Raw genomic sequence first — 26050 nt, 5'->3', positions numbered from 1 at the left:
CACTGTCTACAAAGCGGACCAACACAATCGAACAAGACAAATCACAGGGCTCATTAAACATTTACTAATTTTTACAGATAGGATACGGTTTTACCATTTTATTTAACTTGCCATTTCTGCCGTCACCGGGGTTTTCCGTCCGAAATTTTCGATGGCCATCGATGGAGAAATCGCTTCGTTTTTCCTGGAGAAGCCTTCCACTTTTGGTTCCAACACCAACCGATAGGGAACCGGGCAGCGTCCGCTGGATTCGGCTGCTATGGGCCAACCACGCTGTGGTGAATGTTGACCGGGAGCTGGTAGACGAACCACCGGGCAAAGCGTGTGGAAACGACGTCACGCTTTCCCAGACGGATGGGGATGAAACCGGGTACTCACAGCTTACACCAAGTGACGAAGTGTAAAAGCTGTACCTCGACCAATAACGTGCCACAATTGTCGGATCGGCACCAATGATTTGCACCAGCGGTTTCTCCCTTTTTTTCAGGCCTTCCTGGCCGAACACTCCGCACAAAAACTCCGAAACACTTTCGAGGATTTTCTTTTTAGGTAGATGTATACTGTTTCCTTATCCCGATGTAAGTGAACGAGACATCCGCCGTCGTTCACGCATGAGCCTCCAGATTCCCGCTCTTTTTTCTCGGGTTTTCTGGATCCGGTCTCATATGTGTCAAATGACACCTGTCATTTGACGGTCAACCTCGATTGGGGCATATTGGGCAAGCTACTTTTTATGGCTATATTTAAATTTAAATTTACTTACTTTAATGAGCCAAAACCAAACAAAATAAAAAACAAGACCGCGTAAACAAAACAAAAATCTGTATTGCTCCATTGAATTGGTACCGAATGCAAACATTGTTTGGATCGGTAACAAGGCTTAGCTTGTACATCAGTTCATCAGTGGAATTAAATCACATCAAAATATTCAGTAAAAGTAGTAACTTTACAAATGGATGGGTCTGACGACGACAAAATATACATGACTGATGGAATGAATGTGTTCATCATTTTTTCACAATGCCGTTTCTTTTATTTTTCATAAGAACTTCGTATGAGAATAAGAAGAATTTCATAAGACTCTATGAAGAACAATTTTACACTCTAAATAGCGGTTCATAAGAATCATCTTATGAAAATTGTAATAAGAATTTGCCTGAGTGCAGAAAAGACCTTGCTCTTAAAGATTTCAAGGCTGCACGCTCTGCCGCCCGAACTATCATCAAATCTGCCAAAAGTAACAGCTGGAGAGATTTTGTCGAAGAAGTAAATCCTGAAACCCCATCTGCCAAACTCTGGGAAAAGATCAAACGACTAGGTGGCTCGAACCGCACCAGCCGTTTTCATCTCCTACTTGGACATCAATATTCTAACGATCCCACTTTACTGGCCGAATCATTTTGCGAACATTTCGCTTCTGTTGCATCTTCAAACCTTGATTCCAATTACCATGACCCTATCGATTTCAGAACAGATTTAATATTCGATTACAATTCCGATTTTACTCTTCAAGACCTAGAAAACGCTCTCCGTAAAGTAAAAGGGCGCTCGGCTGGACAAGATGAAATCGGGTACCCCCTTTTGAAAAATCTCCCACCCATTGGAAAAATCTTTTTCCTTAAAATAATCAATGAAATCTGGCAGAACGGAGCTATCCCAGCGCAGTGGAAAGAGGGATTAATAATCCCCATCCCCAAGTCCAGGCAAGACCTGCATCTCATTAACAGTTACCGCCCAATAACACTTTAGGACTGTTCGGGGAAAATACTTGAGCGCATGGTCAAGAAACGCCTGGTATCCGTTCTTGAAGTAAACAACCGTTTAGACTCCCGACAATTTGGTTTTCGCCCTGGATGTTCCACGGATGACCACCTTACCACTCTTGAAAACATCCTCTCCGATGCTCTTGAAAGCGGACACCACATCGAATGCTTGTGCTTGGATCTCTCCAAAGCCTTCGATAGAGTACACCGACACCAAATACTGTCTACGCTAAAGAACTGGGGTATTCTAGGAAGAATGGGACATTTCGTTCAAAGCTTCCTAACAGACCGTAAAGCGAATACATTCATCGACGGCAAACTGTCCTCCTCTCGTCAGATAGCGAATGGTATTCCTCAAGGATCGCCTGTACGGATGCCAAGTTAAGAGAAGTTAAAAACTGCACTTCAGTTTGGACAGACCGGAAATCCTTCCTCGAACGGCGAATCCTTACTCGGTTGCGCATCGGGCACACTAGACTGACCCGTGGATTCTTAATGGACAAAGGTGACCCTCCCTACTACATGCAACGTACCGAATTCCGTAAAACACATAATCATCCAATGCCCAGTGTACCAGGAAGCGCGAACGGACAGCGGATTGGCAACTAGCCTCAGAGAAGCCTTGTCGAACGATCCGGACGAAGAGGAAAAAGTTTTCTCGTTTCTTCGAACAACCAAACTTATTGCTGAAATTTGAACTGTCAAGAGAAGGAAAAACAACAACAAAATATACAAGAACAAAACAAAACAAAAACTTCACAAGCCACAGAAGGAAAAGGGATGAATCATCCGCGAGGATGAAAATCCCGGAAAAAAGAAAACAACAACAACAACAAATAAAATCACCTTAAACAAGAGTTTCAAATCGCGTTTTTAATCGATTACTCTAGAAATCTCTACATTTTTCTTCTCAATTATTGAGTGTCTGCAATAAAAGTGGACCCGTTTTAAATTTGCTATCACACCGGTGGGGAGCGCTTGTTTTAGCCGACTCCAAAATTTAAAATTTTGCTTAAACTGGTATACCTAAAACCAATATTTAGACCTGAACCGTTGCAGGTGCTCTAAATATGTTTTGAAGGTTTTGAACCTAGGTCGTACTTAATTTTGAGTTAAAATAAAGGAGCGTGTGCACGGTTTGTTTTGACTTCTTTTCACTTACTTTTGTGTAGGATATTCTTAGCGTGTAGCCATGAATAACAAATAAGTTATGATTAATTAGTTTAAGTATAGCGTGTATTCGAGCAGAAAAATAAATTTGTTGTGGCTTCGTGAGACGCTTTGCAAAAATGCATATAAAACAGGTATTGCTTGACGACCAAAAATTATTGTTATGTGAAAAATTAAAGAAAGTCATAATAATCTTTATTTTATTTAGGTTATCATCCAGGGCTTCAAAAGTTATCGCGAGCAAACAGTAGTGGAACCATTTGATAAGCGCCATAATGTAGTTGTTGGACGAAACGGTTCTGGGAAAAGTAATTTTTTTTATGGTAAGTTTTAAATTATACCATTTCTAGCGTAACATTTAAAAAGGGCGAAACTAGCAGTTAGCTTGAAACGAGAAAATCGCGTTGAAAATTTCGGAACAACTAATCAAATCCTATTTGAAAAATCGACCACTTTTTGTTCAACAAAATAAAAAAAAAGTGCATTATATTCACTTATTGTTCGTTGGTTATCAAAATCTTTAACTTTTTTCACTAAATTTCCGAGATTTTCGAGTTTCGCCTTTTTATGTTTTCGATTTCAGTTACGCCTGCAAGTTTCGCCCAATAGAGCATTTCCTGAGACAGATGGTGGTAGGGTAGCATTCTGTTTTTGTTTTGAAAAATGTAAACAACTACTGGTCGCCATTTTGAACTTGGGAGATTACCACTGTTAAATTATTTCTTCAAAAGATATATTTTTTTCAAATTAACATTACATAACATCAACATTACCTTCAAAGTATGTCATGTCTACAATTTTTAAATTTTAGCTAGTTTAAAAAATTAAGAATTTTGCATAACCATTACTATTGCACCTCCAATTTGGTTTCGTTACTATTCGGCCATTGAACATGCGTAGTGTTGTTGTTATTTTTACCCTACCACCAGATGCCGAAAATTGTAAACATGACAAATCAGCTGTTCGGTTGACAAGTCGGGAAATGCCTTATTGATCGGCCGTTTTTGTTTTGGTTTTGAAGTTACGCCCAAGGTTCTTAGATACACTAGGTTCTCCGACTTTCACAGTAAGTAGGCGAGGAGTGAGCGGGGCTCTCAATGAGTTTGTTTATTTTTTGCTCAGCTTTTCTGGGGTTTGTTGGTAAACAAACTTCATGAGTTCCGTATAGTTGCATAGCCTACATAGCCAAAATGGCTGAATCGGGAATTCGTTATTCGGGAACACCTCCTGAATTTATACCCACCTTGGTTACGCCCATTGGTCTCACACGCAAAAACTAATTAGGCCGTTTTGTCACACACGATCAACTCAGTTACGCCTATAGTCCTATTTGCCTCTAGTAGTATGCGTGTCATAATTCAGGAAGTGTCACTAATACTTTTCAATTTTGGGAACATTAACCTCAAAAACGACCATGTTCGTCGGTTGGCTGCCCAGTTTTGCACTGAAATTTGTACCGAAAGTTTTTGAGGTTAATTGTCCCGACTCATCTGTACACGCTCAGCAAGTGTGCGTAAGAAATGTCAAAAACAACTCTATAGGCTCTACACGACTTCACGTTCCAACGAAAATGCATCAACATGAAGTTTCGCCCATTTTAATTTTATCAATTTTTTGAAAGTTTTAAGCGATTTTAAGATGAAACCGCGTTTATTAGGTAAAGTGCAACTGCGTAAATCCGGAATGACCGTTAACTCGATTTGTAACTGTCAATGTTTGTTGTCGAAAATACTATGGACATGATGATTTCATCATAATTTTTATTACAACTAGCGTCCGCATAGTACCCTAAGTTGCAATGGGTTAACGGCTGCGGTGTGTATGTTTGTGAAAATGATAGATCAAACCATCATTTTCCTGACAGTGTCGTTACACACAATCTTGTTAAACATGGTGTCATAATATGGCCTAAATTAGAAGAGGAGCTGGACATCTTTATTAAGTTTAAATTCAGCAGTAGGTTCAAAGATGTCTATTTTTTTCATGATCCATGTTGATAAGATGAATGAGAGTTGAAACACTTGCCCTCCCTTCCGCAGAACAATCGCAACCTTTGGTAGTGAAAGTATCACAATTTACCATAATAAAAGTTGATACTTTCAATAGGGCATAATTCGTTTGGTTAGATAGTTAGTTGGTTTAGTCTTATAGAATTAAAAATAGAGAAAACGTGCTAGAAGTATTACGATGTTAGGTAAAGATTATGGTATTCGCCTCCCCAATGCTCTAGTAAGTGTGTATTTGCGGTTTATGAATTTCGTTGGCTTATTCTTAAATCAAGCATTTTACAAGAACTAGAGGCTCATTGGATGGAAATGCTGTTCTTGAAGAATGTTATATTTCATTTGGTTAAACGTTTTTTTTTTGCTTTTTATTTAATTATTCACTTTGAGCAGATTTTTACGTTTTTCGGTTAGGTTTGAAATTCATCTATGGAAGTATATAATAGAATGTACGGTTTTGAATAATGACAATGAGTAGATAGTCCAAATCACTGATTTCGGGCATTTTACAGTAGGCACACGGTATATTTTAATAGAACCCCTATGTAGACTTAGCATAGTTTGTCAGAGAGGCTGACCAGAATAAGTGATTAGGTTTTAGAAAAACAGCATTGTGCATTTCCAATTCTTTTGATAAGTAGACGATATCGATAAAGATACTAAAGCTAGATTATTACTGGTTTGAGCTAGGCTTCATATTATATATTGATAGATAAAATGAACTAATATTCTATTTTTCTTTTTTTTCTTTTCTTTTCTTTTTTATATTTCTTTTCATGTGACCTTTTGATGATGACGAACGAGCCTTCAAGCTATATCCTCTCAACATTGGACCCCTAAGATGGTTTCGAATCCCAAGGAGAGTTCTATAACATGGTGAGAGCGTTCCATTTTATTTTATTGTTTTTAATTATATATAAATACTGTAGTTAGTTTCGTTGGGATTAATTAAGCGACCTGTCTCAAACCGCCAACGTATTTCCTCCAACTGGTATCATGAGGGGTTAGTTCACGATCTTGTTCTGCTTTAAGTTCATATTCATCCGAAGTGGACTTAAGGAAGTGCAAGATGGTATAGCCAACGTCTCAAGATCGCTTACTATTCTAAGCTGCCTACTCTAAACTTTTATTTCCCTGACCCCTCTACCCACATTTCCTTTTCAGCGTCAGCTTCTCACAGCTATTTAAACGCCACAAAAAAAAAAAAAAAAAAACTAGCGTCCGCATAGTAATTTAGACATTGTGGCACCAATTCATATCAACAAAATACTACGCACATGGTACTTTTGAGAACAAAACATATTTGACTCAAAAACATCAGTGCGTATGATAATTTTACTATTGAAAACATTCTTGTTGTTTATACTTATTCAAGATCATTAATCATCAAACCCGCGAGTAAACAAACACATTTTGAGCTGCTTTCAAGTTTCATAACTTTGAAAAAATCTTTCCAGAGCATCGGAAGAACACACTAACATTGACCGACGTGTGAATTTCAATATTTTACATGAAGTCATAATGTATGCATTAGACAGCCCCAAATGACCCGACTTTTGAAAAAGTTATACGCTGCAGGCTAAAATTGATCCTGGGCCTAGTACAAGATCTCATGCCAAATTTGGGCCAGATCGGACCACGGGAAGGGGTCGCTCAATGAGCCTGAAGTTTGTATGGGATTTTGAGACATTTTGTTCGAGAGAAACATGGAAATCCAGTTTTTCATCAATAACTTTAGTTCTCGTCGGCCGATTTCTTTCAAAAACGGGTTTTCTTAAAGCCTAAATTATGACAAATATTTCATCCGAAGACACCATATCGATAAAAGTTAAGATAAAAAAGTTATAAGGCTTCAAAAATGGGCTAACTTTTTTAAGGATGGTATTCACCACTGTTAATGAGTCGGGGCGGTCGAACATATTGACGCCTCATTAACAGTGATGAATACCACCGTAAAAAAGCTACCCTATTTTTGAAGCCTTATAACTTTTTTATCTTAACTCTTATCGATATGCAGTCTTCGGATGAAATATTTGTCATAATTCAGGCTTTGAGAAAACCCGTTTTTGAAAGAAATCGACCGACGGGAACCAAAGTTATTGATGAAAAACTGGTTTTTCATGTTTCTCCCGAACAAAATGTCTCAAAATCCCATACAAACTTCAGGCTCGTTGAGCGACCCCTTCCCGTGGTCCGATCCGTCCCAAATTTGGCATGAGATCTTGTACTAGGCCTAGCATCAATATTAGCCTGCAGCGCACAACATTTCACAGGTTTTGAATTTCCCATACAAATTTGAGGCAGTCTAGTATGCATGCAAATAAACAAACAAACATGCATAGTAATTTTACTATTCAAATCAAGCTCCTCGTGTATACTAATCTTTATCATAACACATACTAGTTTCATCATGGAACATATCAATTTTACTAGGCACGATGTAAAATCTTGCATCATTTCATTGACAATTTTACTAAAACTCAGTCGAATTTACTATGCTCAGCCAAATTGAGCACATGGTAAAATAGCTATGCGTATGGTATTATAAACAACAAAACATATTTGACTCGAAAATATGGTTGCCTGTTGTTCATTTAAACCACGGGTTAGTAGTTTTACAATGCTTTTTTTTTGTGTAGACTAGAGCCAGAGCAAAATTTGTTCATTTGTAATTTATTGATTATCAGAAAAGTGGTTATATAGAGTATGAAACTCTCGGCCAAAAACACCAAAGTCATACATACATACATTGATTATAAACTTCAACGCAGCCTGTTAGTTACAATTGAGGCACTTGGGATCAGAGGGGTGCAAGTGGTTTTTTTTTTATCAAAACTGAGATAAACTGTTTTTTGGAACTTAAAAGTGTAGATTAACATTCTGTAGAAGACACAACTAAAAAATATTTTTTTTTTCGATATTTTTAAGCTGTTTATAAAATAACGCGTTAATGAAAATCCTGTTTCGTTTGGTGTCGGAAGGGTGCAAGTGCACATGAACCCTTCTGACTAGTAGCAATCTGCTACTTTGGAATTGAATAATTCAATTTATCCGCGATTTAGTTCGTTACAAAGATTATAAATCTTTGTTTCCGCCTCGTCGCCACTGTTAAATCCTTACTTTTATATTTAACGCACTTAACTTACAGACTTTCTGATCAAAATAAAACACGCTTGTAATTGGTTGACTCCGTATCCAATCACGGCTTCTATAAGACTGATCGTCTCATTTATTTTTTATCATGTTCGGATCGCAACCAATGCGATACAGTGATTATAGTGATACAGTGTCTCTCATAATTCTAGACACCTCTTGCATATAACACTGACCAAAGTCCGAATTTTTCAATCCAGTCGATGCCAAATAGATTGAGATTCGGAGAAACTGTGACGTAGCATCTGGCATGGCAGGTTTTGTTGTTGACGCTCGTCTTGCACTGGAATTCTCCGATCAGCTTAAGTGATTTTCCTGACGCGTTGATGGCTTGAATTGATGGTTCCTTGAGAGTAGGCTTACCCAAGGTCTTCCATGTTTGCTTGGAGATCACCGTGATGTCACTTGCTGTGTCCAATTGGAGATTGGTTACGACGCCGTTGATATTTGCTGGAAAAAACTTCCGCTTGTTGGGGCGCCGATTGATGTGGTTCACGATGTACACACTATTAGATTTTGCCTTTGGAGATTCCGGTGGTTTATTTCCCCCGCAGGTAGGTTTGGATTTCGAGAGACAGCCACAGCATCCTTCCTTGTGGCCGACACGGTTGCATTGTTTGCACAAATGATTCGAAAAAGTGCAATTCCGAACATAATGCATCTGACCGCATTGCCAACAAGGAGTGCGTGGCAATTTATTTTCCATCTTTGAAGATGGCTGCTGCTGGTGAAAATGTTGTCCCTTCTTCTCATGTACAGCGTGCACTGATGGTCTCGAGCTTGACTGGCGCTCGATCGTGGTGGTGTCCGCTTTGAGATTAACGAGCCGTTGATATTCGTCAATCAAAGTTTGGAGATTAACGGGAGCCTCTGCGGTTTCGTTCTCGATTCGGGCAAGTAATCTGGTTCGGATGTCGGCGTAGCAATGCGATTTGAGACCGCAAATGAAAACCAGACACTTGAATTGGTCAATCTTGACATTTTTGAAGTCAAAATCTTCACAGGCACGGTTGACCTTCCCTCCGTAGCTAATGATGTCCTCTGCGTCTGACTTGACGAGCTGCAGACATTGGTAGCGCTTGTTGAAGATTGAGGTCTGCGTTCCGAAGATTTTCTAAAGGATTTCGACGGTGTCTTCAAAATTGACATCTCGGGGAAGCTCTGGCAGGATATAGTTGACGTACTGAGTGTGCGATGGTGTGTACAACTTCCTCAGTAGCAATCGAACTTTGGCAGCATCGTCTAAGTTCTTGGCGTCCGATTCGAAGAGATCCGCATACCGGCTGTACCACTTGTCGAAAGTGATTCTATTTTCCGGGTCGAAGAAAAACTCGCTGATGTTCGTTGCCAAGGCCTCCAGTGTTTGCTCTGGGCTGCTAGGTGGTGGGGTTGGCTGGGCTAGCTTCTGGAGGAGTGCCGCCATCTGGAGTATTGCTTCCCGAATATCTGCCATCGCTTCAGGTTCTTAAATCCTCGTCGCCAATTTGTTATGTCTGGACACTTTCAGAATGAAACTAGTTTATACTGTAAACTATTAGTTGTTACTTTATTGAGAACAAAACTTAGACTAACTTAGCTACTGACAATTTCATGCCTTTTATAATGCACCAGCTACTAAACGATTGCTGTGATCAAACATGATGGAAATTCAAATATGTTCTGATTGCTTTGATCTAACAATAAGCAACGGCTTACAGTGAGTGAAGTATCGCAAAAAATTTGGTTTTTCTTTCAGAATCGTTCATTTTAGACCTCATGAGACACACTCCATCGAAAATTTAGTAGAAAAATTGATTCGATAATTTTGATTTAGAAAAAAAACTTTGAGGCCCGTTTTCTCGAAATCATCATTTCGGCACTTGTACCCCTCTGATCCTAAGCGCCTCAATTGTTTATGATGAAAATTGAATTACATCACTTGAATAATTCGAAAATCACTTGAATAATCGATTTAAATCACTTACCTTTCCCCATCTATTACAAATTCGATGTTTCTACAATTTCCAAAACCGATTAATTGGAAAACAAGATGCACTTCTGCGGAGAAAAAAAAAATTGCTTTAAGGGCGTCCAGCTGCAATGTAAACCGCTTTCAAAATGGCGATACAGAGAACATCAAATTACTCAACCATTTTCTGGTTTATACTCGAAAACTACCAAAATGGTTAAAATCCTTTCAGAAAAAATTATTGAAAAATAACCATATTGGCGGTTTCGAAGTAAATATCATAAAATGGTTATTTAAGAACCATAAATGGTTATACAAAATCGAGCGTGTGTACAACTTTTAAAGTAACCTGCAAAGATCTCCACGGCTCACTCTCATAATTCGTTCAGTTGTTCGCGTTGTTTTGTTCCTATGTTCTGTCAAATGATGCACTATTATAGTGCTCAACCTCAAAGCCAATGGACTCAGCTCAAGGCTGATATTTGACCTTCTGCGACTGCCAGCAGAAGGTGGAAGTTTATAAACATCAATCTCAATTTACCATGCTCTAGTCTCCTGAGATGCTAACTTTTCAAAGTAAAATATACACCGTTGGAATATAATTCTTGTTCAACTTATCGCCAGATGTGGTATGTCAAGATTTGAAGTGCAATCAGATACACGGTTTGTCATATCATCGGTATAATCTTCAATCCTCTCCATCTTGTTAGCCAAATAATTGATATCACATGTACCTAACTGCAGAGATCCCCAGGCCACGCCAGGCAAAATGGGTATTTTCAGTTTTGGAAAAACTATTTGTTTTTTAAATATTTTTCTAAGGAACACCTTCTTTTAGAACACGTTTCTCATTTATTTTCGCACAAAATTCTTGGGTTTTCATATGAATAATGTGTGATTTTTCGAAAAATAAAATCAATTTCCCATTCGCTGAAAAAAAATTGAAGCAACAACTCTCTCAACTTTCTGCAATCATTTCTTTTTTCAATCGCTAGAACTCATATCTACACACTTAAAAATATTCACGGAATTTTACATGCAAGAGCATGGGTAGAAGGGAATCGGGTATTTTCATGTATGAATACTGGTTTTGGCATGTAAATATCCAGTCCTATTCAAGTGGATTGTTTACTGTAGATTTACATTTTCAGCCTCGTTTCATAACACTCTCATGCAAGAAGCTTTCTAAAATCGATATAAAAATACAAATATTTTTAGACAAAGATCTTTTATTAAATTCAAGTATCAAACAACACTTTATCTGAGGACCTGTTTAATAATATGGGATAACAAACACTTTATTTCACACACGTTATTCGCATAATCACAATCGCATTTCCTGACTGTAGAATCGTCTGTTGTCAGCTGAAAATTGGCAGCCGTACAATTGAAGTAACGCTATTCGTTGATGTGAGTAGGAATTTTTAGCTTCCAATTTGAAGTGAGTTTGATTTGCCTCAGAATACTGCAGGATGACACCCAATCACAGCTGTTGATTTCCTGTAAAATATAAATGAACAAATCATTCAATCAATCATCACCACTGTTATTCAAAACTATTGGTCAACTTCACTGAAATTTTTAACTTACCTTACTGGAGGCTTCTGAGCGCAGCAATTAAATTCAAAACGGTGAACAGCAGCAGAAAAAACGACCATGTAAAATAAAAACAGACGTCGCATGCCGACACTGCGTTTCAGCATGCATTTTCATGTAATTTTTCGTCCAATGCGAACATGCTATACTCTTTTTCAAATTTTTCAGCGCGATGTTGCGCAAATGTAAAATCACTTGTATTGTAGGATTACATTTTTTATCTGTGTAATACTAAAGGATTTGAAAGGTGAAATGGCCAGTTTGGCAAAAAAAAAACACCAACCAAACGAAGAACATCAAGTTGGGCCCATATTTACCTCGAACATCAAAAAGCCATTGGAGATGTAAAAGTTTACTAAATTAAAATTTCCTTTAGGTTAACCTGGTTCTATTGCCTTATCGAATTTATCAAATTTACATCCCACTTTAGCTAAACATCAATTAAAGAATCAAGTTTTTACTTCATTAATATGCCTAAACCACGTGTAACCTGAAGGTGATCGCCATTAGACTGGCCCAAATTTGTATGGAATGATTTTTACAACATTTTTTTCAACGCGGCACCCCCTTGATTGGTGCATTTAAGTGAAAAAATGACTTTCTGAAAGTTTCAGGTCGTTTGGCAGAAGCACGAGCTGGCGCATAGGACTTGAAATTTGTATGGTGATTTTCGACAAAATGTATGAAAAATCGACATTCTTCCACTCTTTGAGTTCTAAAATATGTTTCCGGTATGCTAGAAAGCTCAGAATTTCAGGAATTGTAGTTCAAACAATGACAAACAAGTTTGTAGAAGATTGTGACGCGATACGAGTTGACTCTTATGAGTTATCCGCAATTGAATGTGTGATTTTTTTTTTCGCATTTCATCGATATATCGTGAACGGTGTTTAGGTGGATTATTAGTACTAACTTGATCGCATTGTCACACAATGAGGATAACACGTAGAAAGTTTGTGTCTTAAGCAAAGTTGTAGCTTATTTTATAACAAATATCTTTGCAGAAAGTTGAAAGAAAGGTCACAAACTTTCTATTTGTTATTCTCATTGATGCGATCTAGTTAGTGCGATTATTAGCCCATACACCGTTCACGATATATCAAAGTAATGAGAAAAAAATCACACATTCAATTGCGGATAACTCATCACAGTCAACTCGTATCGCATCACAATCTTCTACAAACTTGTTTGTCATTGTTTGAACTGCAATTCCTGAAATTCTGAGCTTTCTAGCGTACTGGTAACATATTTTAGAACACCAATAGTGAAAGAATGTCGATTTTTCATACATTTCGCCAAAAATCTCCATACAAATTTCAAGTCCTTTGCGCCAGCTCGTGCTTCTGCCAAATAACCTGAAACTTTCAGAAAGTCATTTTTTCACTTAAATGCACCAATCTAGGGGGTGCCGCGTGGAATATAAGGATTTTTTTTGTAATGGGCCAGTCTAATCGCCATGCCCTTATTTTTCCTATCAAACGGTAACTTTTAAATTAGATTTCCATTCAATTATTATTATAGTACTGGAAAGGAATACTAATTTTGGATTCTCTGCTGAATTTTGATTTATGATTTTTTCGTCAGCAAAAGCAGATAGTTTTAAAATAAAAAAATGTATAAGACGTAACAAACATAAAGTTCTGTTGAAATTTCAAAACCGTCTTTTTATGTAAACTTGCGTTACCCAGAACCAAGATAAAAAAGGAATAATATATGCTAAAACACACTTAGTCAGCTAGTTTAATACTACATTTAACATTAATAAGAGTTGTTAGACTTGATTTTTATTGCAAGCTTCCATTTATATTAAAATACGTTAGGAAGTTTAAAATGTAAGCATTTATGAATATCCACCTCAAATACCGATTTTCATACCGATTTTTAGGATTTCCATACCGATAAAAGATTTTTTTGGGTTCCAAAATACCGATAAAAATGTGGCATCACGGCAGACAATGTGTATGCTACAACTGTATATGTGAGCGAGCATTCACCGAACGGTTGGCTTGAGTAGCTGCCGCGTCAGTCGGAACACGCCAGCCTTGATAGTTGGCTGCTTAGACGGATTAGTGTTGGCACATTACGATAGGTGGTTTCCTTGGCGATATCATGCCACACAATACCAAATGTTAATCTTGAAATTTTAGCAATAACAATAAAAAATATTAGAACACCAACACTAGTGATATCAACATATATCGCCCCAAATATCCCACTAGATGATATAAAACTACCACTGAAAACCCTATTCGAATTTATAAAAAATAGTAACTTACCAACTGTTTTACTGCCCCTATTCGCATATGAGTCCCATGTGTAAAAACTGCAAACCGAGAAAAACGCTTGTAAAGTTTGAAACTTGTTTTCATAAAAACAATCGTATAAATCATTTGTTGGCAAAACCTATCAATACTTCGGATAGAAAACACTTCAAAGAATACTTCTGCTTACTTTTGCGCTAATACTAACTAATAATTACGGAGAAATTTCAATAAAACACTCATGTGACTCATGTGCGAATATTCTTAACCCTCGAACAGAGATTATTCGCAAATGAGTCTCTGGTGCTAAAGTTATCGGCAAGTGGCAAGTACTTTTCTAACATATTTTTTTCATTTGTTTACCATTCTTTTTGATGACAGAAGAAAGTTATCGAAAGATCTTGATTCCAAACTGATTTCAATCAAGGTTTATTCACCAAGTGGGATGTGTTTTCCAGTGGTTTTCCAAAACTTTGTTTTCATTCTTGTGAAATTTCTGCAAATTTGTCATACATCTTCATCATTTAATTCAATGTGTGTTACAGATACGTAGATAACAACGACCAAAAGTTTGCTGGATTCAAGACAAAGAAGGAGATTTCTCCCGGGAACATCTTCCTAGGTAATAAACGAAAACAGTGGTACTGATATTGTTGTGCGCGTATAGAAAAAAGTATTGAAAAAAGTTTGTTATTTTATTACCGAAACAACACTTCAAGTACCACCCACCCGATCACACATTAGATCGTCGAAATTACCCATGAAGGAACCATCCTGACCGAAGATTGATCTATTAAGCGTTGTTCATCGGTTGATTTTTGTCAAAAAAATATTTTTGTTTACCAGTTACTTAGTGATGTTTTTTGTGTCTAAGAACCAAATTTCTTCGGAATCATTTCGATACTATACGTTCAATTTTCATGTAAATTAATGTTTCAAGCATTAAATTATTGATTAAATTCATTTTCTATCCATCCTTTTCTTCAATTGTAAGCTCTGGCGCTTAATTTCGGTCATGGGACTCATATGCGAATATTTTTCACATGGGACACATCAGGGGTCATATTTTTCTCGAAATTTTGGGAACAAACTTCGAACAAAAACTTGTTTTATAGGTAAATTGGAGCACAAAGAAGCGTTTTCCATCGATAACTCAAAAACGATGAAAATGCACATGGGACTCATATGCGAATAGGGGCAGTTTAGGTGGTGACATAAATGCACACATGCTATTTGGGATTATAACTATAATAAGCAAGATAATAAAGGAAATTTTATTTCGGACTTACTATTTGAATATGATATGGTATCTCCAGAATTGAATCAAAACGAATCAGCGATTGATATTACATTTGTAAGTAACGAAATAGCAAGAAAAATTGATTGGAGTATTTCAGAAGAAAATATTGGATCAGATCATAAACTGATAGAAATGGAAATAAACGAATTTAGCAAAATAGATGAAAACTTGAATATGATTTTAGTGAATAAAAATAAGGCTATCCAACACATTAACAAAATAAGGCACAGAGAAATTAAAAATGTTGAAGATCTTGATGATAAAATAGAGAAAGCTATTGAAGAGTCTATTTACACTTTTAACCCAAATAATAAAAAACAATTAAAACCATACTGGAATGATGAAGTTAAGAAATTATATGAAATCAAAAACAAGAAGCATATAATTTTCAGGAAAAATTTAACACTTGAAAACAAAAAAGAATACAAACAAGCCGAATATAACTTCAGAAAAATTCTAAAACAATCAATTAACAAATACAACAACGATATGTTAGAACAAATCAATGAAAATACTGATATTCAAGAAATGTGGAGTATAGTTAGAAGAATAGAGGGAAATTTTTAATCAAAAGAAAACTTTGAAATATTAAACAATGAAGAATAAGCTAACAAATTTATGGATCTGAACTTTAAGAATGAAGTGATACCACAATTTGATGCGACAAATTACGAACCTGGAGATGAGAAATTCATTGGTAAATTAAATCTAGAGAAAATGATAAAAATAATCAAGAATAAAAAAGACAAATCAGCAGCAGGAGATAATCGCCTCTCTTACTACATGCTGAAAAGAATAGTCAATGATTTATTAATAAGATTTTTAAAAATACTAAATGAAGTCTGGATGAAAGGAAAAATTCCAGAAAAATGGCTAAACATAAAAATAATTCCAATTTGGAAACATAATAAAGATAAGCTTCTAGAAACAGCATACAGATCAATTGCACTTATCAATACTAATTTAAAAATAATAAATGGGATGATAAAAGAAAGAATAAATAGTGTAATATACATTTTGAATTATGTCCTTCCGATTTGCTAATCGATGTTCGTATTTATGGCGTTTTTTTTTTTGATTCCGGATTTGGCTCTGGAACCGTCAGAATAAAAAAGCAAGTTTCGGGTTTCGAGTCATTCCATACGTAGGTGTGCGTGAGAACGAGCGCAATGTTTACATGCAGCTGTCATTTTGTCCTCCCTTCTGGATTCCTTCATTCGGTTCTTCACATCCGGATTGCCGTTTTTCGTGTCCGGATTGCCGTTTTTCGTGTCCGGATTGCACTGGACTGCAGATAGTACGATTTTGCTTGGCTGAGAGGTTCAAAATCGCGGCAATAATCATTTGCCCGTTCATTATTTCAACTGTTTTGTTTTCAGCCAAAAACAGCTGTTTAATGTTTTGACAACAACGTTGAGAGTATTGGTGAACTTCTCGCAAAACTGACTTTTTTCTCAGGGCGACTCCGTCCCTTTTTCGAGCGAACCTAGGTTGCCTCTCGAGCAATAAATGAGCACGATGACAGCAGTTAGAGCGAACCTAGGTTGCCTCTAGTTTGCCTCCAGGTGAAAAAAAATACGGTATTAGTTTGCCATAAAAAATAATAAAGTTAGTATACAAGCAAAAATAATATATTCAAAGATACCTAGCTCTTGAAATTTTGCATATAAATGCCAACGGACAATCCTTTAACAAACCTTAACACCATCTACTGACAGAAAAGGTCAACATTTCTCGATAATTGAATTTTTCACTCATACCCCTCGTTCCGGGGGGTTTCAAATACACTCTAATATACTTTTGATCAATTTTGGAATACATTTGCAAAATGCACTCAAACATACTTTCACCAATTTTTGAAGAAAAGCTATGCCACTCACTCAATTTAATTGAGAACCTCACTCGTTTTTGCGCATTCAGATTCCTCAATAAAAAAAAATCTTCAATTACCTAATACATATAACTAATTTGTATTGCATATTTCGTTGTGCCTGCCCAAGCAACCAGAATTCCCCTAAAAAGATTCCATAGAAGCTTAATCAGCTCTCGTTTGTGTCTGAAGAGAATGCTAATCAGCCCAAAATTTAAGTTCTTAAAGCTACTTTTAAGTTCGTTTAGGTGGCTGTAGAGAATGCTATTCAGCTTCTAAGAGAATGTCAAGAAACTTCTACGGGCTGAAAAAAAAATCCGATTGACAGATTGCTCTGACAACCACATGTCAGATTGCTAGGTTGCCGGTCTATCATGGTCTGTCTCATTGATTTTAATTATATTGTTTTGATTACAAAAGCTGCTTACATGCCTAGAGAATTGAACCGCTGCTCTCTAGGTTGCAATGAAACTCACCAGCCTCTCGACCAATCCAGCAATAGCTAATTGCCACTGTAATGATTAGTATTTAAACTTAATGTCATTTGAGATGATTCAGTGGGGTGCTCAATAGAAGGTACCTTATTTCGTTCAAAGGAGTTTCATTACACAATGTGAATCATCACAAAAATTCGCATCATCAAAATTTATTCGAATATCTTATTTAACATTTATAAGAAAAATTCGAAAAAATCTTGAATTCCATTTGTAAATATCAGTACAGATATAAACAAAACAAATACCATGACAAGAAATTGACAGACATTTTTGACATGTCGCTTAGAATTCCCATATAGGTTCTTTAAAACACCTTCAAGTATTTAATGGTGTGCTTTAGAATGTTACGCGAACGTTATCGACCTTCTTGAAAAAACATTTTTGACATGTCGCTTAGAATTCCCATATAGATTCTTTAAAACACCTTCAAGTATCTTAATGGTGCGCTTTAGAATGTTACGCGAACGTTATCGACCTTCTTGAAAAACATTTTTGACATGTCGCCTAGAATTCCCATATAGATTCTTTAAAACACCTTCAAGTATCTTAATGGTCCTCTTTAGAATATTACGCGAACGTCATCGACCTTCTTGAAAAACATTTTTGACATGTCGTTTAGATTTCCAATATAGGTTCCTTAAAACACCTTCAAGTATCTTAATGGTGCGTTTTGGAATATTACGCGAACGTGGATAATTTTTGATACAAGCTTCTGTAGAAAATTTTCCATTAACCGCTTAGTGCGCCATCTTCCGGTCCCTAGAGACAGTTGATGTGCTATTCGAACGTTGAAACATAGTTGAGTGCCACAAGTGATCTCATTCACTTTTGCTGCTTGCTAATTAGGATGCAAAAAGAGACATTTCGAAAAAAAACCACCCATCGCACCAATCGTCCTTGAGTTAAAGACAAAAGCCCAACAGTTTAGGAACCATGGAAAGTGATGCAACTCACACAATTGCCGGTGGCTCTGCCACCGATTGCTGCGACGTAGCTTGGGAGGGTTTTAGCAAGTCTAGTTCGCTGCCGCAACTTCAGTTGGTAGTTTTCGTTCGACGGTTAATATCGAGATTCCGCACATAGCTAGTTTGCCTAAACACTTGTAGTAAGTGAAGCACATGTGACTCAAATATTGTAGCTTGGTTCACTAATTATACAATTTGTTACAATCTGTTAGAGTCGTTTCAGTTACACGATACCGAATTATTGTAATAATTCAGTTTGGCAAATAAATTGTGCCCGGATCGTGCTTGTGATTTGAGTTAGTGAGTATCAAGATTCTTGGATGTTACGTTAAACTTTTAGTAATGATATCACTATTTAGGCAAACTTGTGCTAACGATAGAAGCCACTTATAACCGTCGAATAAGTGCAAGAAAAATAAGAAGATTCTGCAGGTAATTTAAGGGTTAATTAAATTAAACCACATGCAATTCTGACATACTCGTTGAACAGCAGAGACCCACCGTTCAACGTGGGAGTTGGTTTGGAGCTCAAGACCAGTTTCGTCGCCTTTCGTGGTACTTTGGCCCTTGGTCGTAAGGATTCGCCAATAAAAGTCAACTGTGGACCACGTGCTTCGATCAACATAGTGTGTAGACTGTGATATCGCTACCAGTATCAGTAGAGCCCGCCATTAAGTGGTTAGCAAAACCGCTGCTCTCCCTACGGTTCACACACACATACACAGCCGTGTCAACAGAGGCCACAACCTGAGCTATCCCAAGTCGGCCCCTGCCACGTGCTGTCCGTTGTCGGTCTGGAAAAGGCTGAGTTGCTCCGCGTTGTGTCCAGGTCAAGACACCAACCATCCCGTGCATGTGACTGCAGATGTGCATGATTCGAGTTGTAAGCTGAAACAACCAGGTCAGATTAGTCTTAAGAGAAATTTATGTGTTAGCAATAAGAGCGAATTTATACTGCGTGACGTCACCTAGGGAACAAGCCAAAATTTTGAATACAGCAGTAGAAATTACGACACAATTTGTCTCGCTCAATTGATGTGTGTGGGGTTTTGGTGGAGATCGTCGGCGATTGTGCTTTCTGGGGTTGCGTGGGATGAGATTTTGATTTGGTCGCCCAGTTGTGGGTGTTGCATCCCCTTCCATGAAATATTAAGAGTTAGGGTCGCATCTTGGTTAGTCGGAGGCTTAAGCGAATGAGATAGAACAACTATTCTTTTAACTAGCCCGCCTTGAGATAAGTCTCTTGCCGGGACGGAAAGCACGCATCTACAGCCTCTCGGGTTCGGGAGTGGCGCTTAAGCTGTTGATAGCTCGGGTACAAGGACATTCGTTACAATAGTTATTTAAATGAGAATAATATTTTACCTGATTATTCCTATGGATTCAGAGAAAAATTATCATCCATAGACTGTATAAACCACTTAATTTCAATTGTGATGGATGCGAAAAGAAAAAGGAAAAACCCTTATCAATCTTTATAGACTTAACTAAAGCTTTTGACTCAGTCGATGTTCCCATATTACTAAAAATATTGGATAGAATAAAAATACCACTTAAAATAGTGGAATGAATACAACAATATCTTAACAACACAAATGTTATCTTGAATACAAAAGAGAAAAAATTAAAAGAGAAAACAATCAAAGGTTACCTCAAGGTAGGCAATTATAAGATCCCAAATAGACTATGGGATAACAATATACGGGTGTCGTAACCAGGGCCGTCTTCCATGTCCATGTCGTCGGTATCTCCGAAAAGCTCCCTCTCGAACATCTTGCGGGACGCCATCGATTTCATCGGCTGGCTGGACCTCGGCTGGCTGGTCCTCGGCTGGCTGGAACCCGGACGGTTGGGACCCGAATGGCTCGAAACCGGCTGTTTGCTGGACATCTTGCTGGAACACGGCTTGCTCGTTGAACTAGGTTTTTCCATCACTATATAATTTTACAACTGTTACAAGAATGACTTTCCTGGGCGCGCCCTGCTATGTTAAACGAAAGGGATGTCCGTGATAGTGACAATCCTACCAAGCGCATCGCGAAAACCACTTTTTTTGGAGGAATTTGATATGTGATTTCGAACTTTTCTCTAAATTAATCCTGATACAGAGTTTAATTTGTGTATTTAAAGAGTCTCGAACAGGCCAAAGACATTTGTCTAGACGTGTTTTCCTTCGTCCTTGATTTTTGATTGCTTTTAATGGTTTTATTTGTCGCTTAGGCTTTTATTGTTGTTTCTTACCTTTACTGAGTGTGTCCGGGAAGTTATCAGTGTTTTCGCGTTCCTTTAAAGTGCTTGTGATCCGTTTTTTGCTTGCAAAATCAACGATTGATTTTCGCTTTTGAGGCTATTGTCCGCCATCGCAACCGCTGTTTGTTTTGGTTATTCGATCGGCACAGATATTCGGCGAACAGACTGCAGCTCAAACACTGACACAAATCGGTATCCGGTAATCTCGTGATTTGTCGAATCGGAATTTTTTCTTCGAAAAGATCTTACGACATGGCGTGTGATAAATGCTCGAAGCCGGTAAGCGAAAACGACAGCGTCAGGTGCCAAGGCTTTTGTAGCTTCGTTTCTCACTTTAAGTGTGCTGGCCTTACTCCATCGCTCTTCAAGGCCAAAAGTGAAGTGAGAGGTTTTATTTGGCTGTGCGAGGAATGTACTAAGCTTATGACGAACGTGACTTTCAAACGTGCTTTAGCTAGTTACGAAACTGTGTTTCGTGATATGAGAGAAAAGCATGATTCAGTCATTTCCGATGTCCAAGCTGAGCTAGTGAAGATTAATGCCAGCTTGGAAAAGATTTCTAGCTCTCGTCCGAACGTCCCGTCAAATCGAGCAAGCCCCTGGCCAACCCTCGATAGTCAGCCGAATAAACGTCGTCGCACCGATAACCTTCCAAGGGCCTATCACGAGTCAATGGCTACCCCTGTAGTGGGCACTAAAACAACAACAGCAAAAAGTGTTGCTACCGTCGCCCCCCCGGAAAAGAAATTTTGGATTTATTTGGCCAGACTTCAAAATACCGTCACGACCGATGACATCGTAGACCTCGTAAAGGAATGCCTATCCTGCGATTCCGCCGAGGCTCATCTCCTGGTAAAGAAAGACACCGACTTGTCTCTACTCAAGTCAGTGTCATTCAAGGTCGGCGTGGACCTTAGCCTGAGATCTGTGGCATTAGACGCGAGCACATGGCCAGCCGGTGTACTGTTTCGTGAATTCGAGGACTCCGGCTCAAAAAACCTGTACAGGCAAACCACTCGAAACCGCATACCTCAAATAGCACCCACAAGCCAAATCACTCCGATTGGTACATCCGGTCGACTTGTTCATGTGTTTGGCAATGTTACTCCGGGGTTTTAACCAAAACTCACGATAATGATGGACCATCTGCTATCCCTACAACGCTTCGACTTGACGACGACCTCCTACTATCTTTCTCCCGTATCGACAATGGGGATATGGAGGATTCTTACGGCCTACCGACTTTATCAGATTCTTCACCGGGACGCAACGCATCAGGCCTTTCGGAGACCTTAGAGCCCATCGACTCAGTCGCGCTGTTTCCAGCCAGCGGCATCAGTCGTCCCGGCCCTGAGTTCGATTGCGGCGACGAGGTTCTCCAGCCTGCAAAGACAGGCAAGTATAAATTGTTTTTCGGAACTTTTCCACTGCGTGACGAAATTTCGATCCCCAGCTGTTTCAACTTACCTGACTCCGGCGCTTATCACTTCTACAAGCACCCGCCGAACATGTACACCTTCGACTCCTCTGGGTTCTCTGCACCGGGACGCAACGCATCAGGCCTTTTGGAGACCTCAGAGCCCATCGACTCAGTCGCGCTGTTTCCAGCCAGCGGCATCAGTCGTCCCGGCCCTGAGTTCGATTGCGGCGACGAGGTTCTCCAGCCTGCAACGACAGGCAAGTACAAATTGTTTTTCGGAACTTTTCCACTGCGTAACGAAATTTCGAACCCCAGCAGTTTCAATATACCTGACTCTGGCCCGTATCGCTTCGAGAAGCACCTGCCGAACGAGAATTTCTTTGACTCTTCTGGGTTTTCTGCACCGGGACGCAACGTATCAGGCCTTTCGGAGTCCTCAGAGCCCTTCGACTCAGTCGCGCTGTTTCCAGCCAGCGGCATCAGTCGTCCCGGCCCTGAGTTCGATTGCGGCGACGAGGTTCTCCAGCCTGCATCGACAGGCAAGTATAAGTTGTCCTTTGGAACTTTCACACCGCGTGACGCTTTTTCGGTTTCCAGTCGTACCAACAGCGCTGACTCCAGCCAGTATTACTTCGGCAACCACTCACCTAACGAGAACATCTCCAACTATTCTGGGGTTTCTACACCGGGACGCAACGAGCTAGGCATTTCGGAGACCCCTGAGCCCTTCGACTCAGTCGCGCTGATTCCTGCCAGCGTCATCAGTCGTCCCGGCCCTGAGTTCGTCTGCGGCGAAGGGGTTCTCCAGCCTGTGAATTCAGGCAAGTATGGTACCCCTGATTGTATTCCTGTGCCTGATGATGTTCCACCTTCTAGTGCACGTCTCACCAGATCCGCTCCGGGTCCTTTAGATACCATTACCCTTTACTACCAGAATGTGGGGGGTATCAATTCCTGCCTGACCGACTACCTGCTCGCAACTTCGTGTTCCTGCTATGACGTCATCGCCTTCACGGAAACATGGCTGAATGACCGCACACTATCAAGTCAGATCTTCGGCCCTGATTACGCAGTGTTCCGCTGTGACCGTAGCGCCCGAAACAGCAAAAAGTCCAGTGGAGGCGGGGTACTACTTGCCGTGAAGTCGAATCTTCCAGCGCAGTTCATCGACAACAATTCCTGGTGCGATCTGGAACTTGTATGGATTCGCATTGATCTTGTAGACCGGAAATTGTACGTATGTGTAGTGTATCTGCCACCCGATCGCTCAAGAGATGTTGCCCTCGCCGAGTCGTTTTCTCGCTGCATCTTCGAAGTTAGCTCCTTCTGCGCTCCTGAAGATGACTTACTAGTCATTGGCGACTTCAATATGCCCGGTTTGAAGTGGTGCTCCATCCATGGCAGCTTTCTGTACCCAGACCCAGCACGCTCTACTTTTTCGGCGCCTTCAAACATCATATTGGACTCCCTGAGTGCAGCGACCTTGCGCCAGATCAACGATGTGGTGAACGAATACGGTCGTACGCTGGACCTCTGCTTTGCCAATGATGGACCTCGTTTACCGACCATCGAAGTCGCTCCTGCACCGCTTGTTAAAGTAGTCCCACATCACCCTGCTCTCATGGCATCACTCGAAGTAACTAGGCTGAACGCTGCAGTAGAAAAACCAGTGACCTTCTACCTCGACTTTAAGAACGCCAACTTCGATGACATCTCTCACATTCTAGGCACTATCGACTGGGTATCTGAGCTTGATCTTTCTAATCCCAACGCTGCCGCTGATACCTTTTCACACATTCTGAATTACGTCATCGATCGCCACGTCCCAAAACGCTCTAACAGCAGAAATATGCGAATCCCTTGGATCACGACTGAGCTGCGACAACTGAAGACGGCAAAAAGATGTGCTCTTCGAAACTACAAGAAGCATAAATCATCGCATACTAAGGATATATATCGTAAACTTAACTCCGTTTATAAAAAAGCCAGTGAACGTTGTTACCATAACTATCTACGTCGCGTACAACGTAACCTCAAGACTTGCCCGAAATCGTTTTGGAAACACGTAAAAAGTCAGCGGAAAGAACCTGGTATACCTTCAAACATGTTCTTAGACGGCATAACGGCGAACTCTGACCGTGGTATCTGCGATCTCTTCGCCCAAAAATTTTCCAGCATCTTCACTTCAGCTTCAACATCCTCAGAACATATAGATAGCGCTGTCAGGAACGTTTTGCCATCGGGCTTCTCAATAAATGGTATTGAAATCGAGGAGGCAGCCATCTCTAGAGCAGCAGCGAAGCTTAAGAATTCCTTTTCTACGGGCCCGGACGGGATACCAGCTGCTTTTTTAAAAAGTTTCATGCCTGTCTTGCTGACCCCTATTCGGCTCATTTTTCAAGCTTCGCTAGATAGAGCCACCTTCCCTCTACTTTGGAAGGAAGCTTACATGTTCCCGGTACATAAAAAAGGAGATAGAAGAGATGTTAACAATTACCGTGGAATCTCTGCCTTATGTTCGATTGCCAAACTATTCGAATTGGTGGTTTTGGATCCTTTCTTCACGTACTGCAAAAATAACATCTCCAATGATCAACACGGATTCATGCCCAAACGCTCTACGACAAGTAACTTGCTAACGTTCACTTCTTTTGTGCATGAAAGTTTTGTTGCCAAATCTCAAACCGATGCAATCTATACCGATCTGTCTGCTGCATTCGACAAGGTGAACCATGAAATTGCCATCGGTAAACTCGAACGCTTAGGATTCTGTGGTACTCTACTCGGCTGGTTCCGCAGTTATTTAACTGGTCGTAAATTGATTGTTCGAACGGGTGACACCTTTTCCAGGCAATTTCCTGCTACCTCCGGTGTGCCTCAAGGTAGCCATCTCGGACCGATTATTTTCCTAATTTACTTCAACGACGTGTTGTCACTCCTAAAACTATGACCTAAAACTATTTTACACCATAAACGACAACGACGACATCAATTTCCTGCAACGTCAATTCAACCTCTTCGCTGAGTGGTGTGACATTAACTGCCTGCCATTAAACCGCAGCAAATGTGCAATCATCAGCTTTTCTCGTAAGCGGCAGCCTTTAATTGCGGAGTACTTCCTCGGAGACGAACCCATCGCACGTGTGAATCACGTTAACGATCTTGGCGTAATCTTAGATCAGCGCCTGGAATTCAAGGCACACACCAACTATGTGATTGACAAAGCATCCAGAAGCCTCGGTTTCATTTTTAGAGTGGCGAAGGACTTCAAGGACGTGTATTGCTTGAAAAGTTTATACTGCAGCATTGTTCGTTCCATCCTTGAATACGCTTCAGCTGTCTGGTGTCCCTACTACCAGAACGGTGTCGATCGGCTCGAGACCATTCAGCGGCGATTCTTGCGATATGCCCTTAGACACCTGAACTGGCAAGACCCTTTTCGCTTGCCTAGCTACGAAAATCGATGCCGCCTCATAGATATCGACACCCTTCAAGCCCGCAGACAAGCAACACGTGCCTCATTTGTCGCCGACCTCCTGACATCGCGAATCGACTGTCCCACGCTATTGGAGGCTATTCCGCTTAGTGTACGACCCCGTGGATTCAGGAATCAGGATCTTCAATTGTACATTCCCTTTCGAATGAACAATTACGGAGCTAACAGCGCCCTCATCGGTGCAATGAAATCTTTCAACCGTTTTTCGGAGCATTTTGACTTCGACATTTCGAGGGATGTTTTCCGAAGAAAAGTGATTAGGGCCTTGAGATCCCCATAGTTAGATTTAAATGTTTTGTTTTTAACCTTAATTTTAAGTAATCATTGGGATCAACATGTGATCCGTTGATCAGAAATA

General features: G+C 39.6%; 1 protein-coding gene across 3 annotated transcripts in view; it reads left to right on the top strand.

The window, feature by feature from the left end:
• The first annotated feature begins 2937 nt into the window (after nucleotides 1-2937).
• LOC129744934 (structural maintenance of chromosomes protein 3) overlaps nucleotides 2938-26050 on the top strand; it is a 122832-nt gene continuing 99719 nt past the window's right edge. For 2 of the 3 annotated variants that reach the window (XM_055737695.1, XM_055737703.1), the window contains exons 1-2: nucleotides 2938-3067; nucleotides 3142-3256. In XM_055737695.1, coding sequence (XP_055593670.1) covers nucleotides 3053-3067; nucleotides 3142-3256 — 130 coding nt within the window. In that variant the 5' untranslated portion in view covers nucleotides 2938-3052. Of the gene's footprint in view, nucleotides 3068-3141; nucleotides 3257-10472; nucleotides 10614-26050 lie in introns of those variants that run through there. The other variant, XM_055737712.1, reaches the window with a different exon arrangement.

The sequence above is a fragment of the Uranotaenia lowii genome, chromosome 1 (genome assembly GCF_029784155.1).
Source record: "Uranotaenia lowii strain MFRU-FL chromosome 1, ASM2978415v1, whole genome shotgun sequence".
NCBI lineage: Eukaryota > Metazoa > Arthropoda > Insecta > Diptera > Culicidae > Uranotaenia > Uranotaenia lowii.
Note: the sequence above shows the minus strand (reverse complement) of the source record. Positions and strands in the feature narration are given on the sequence as shown.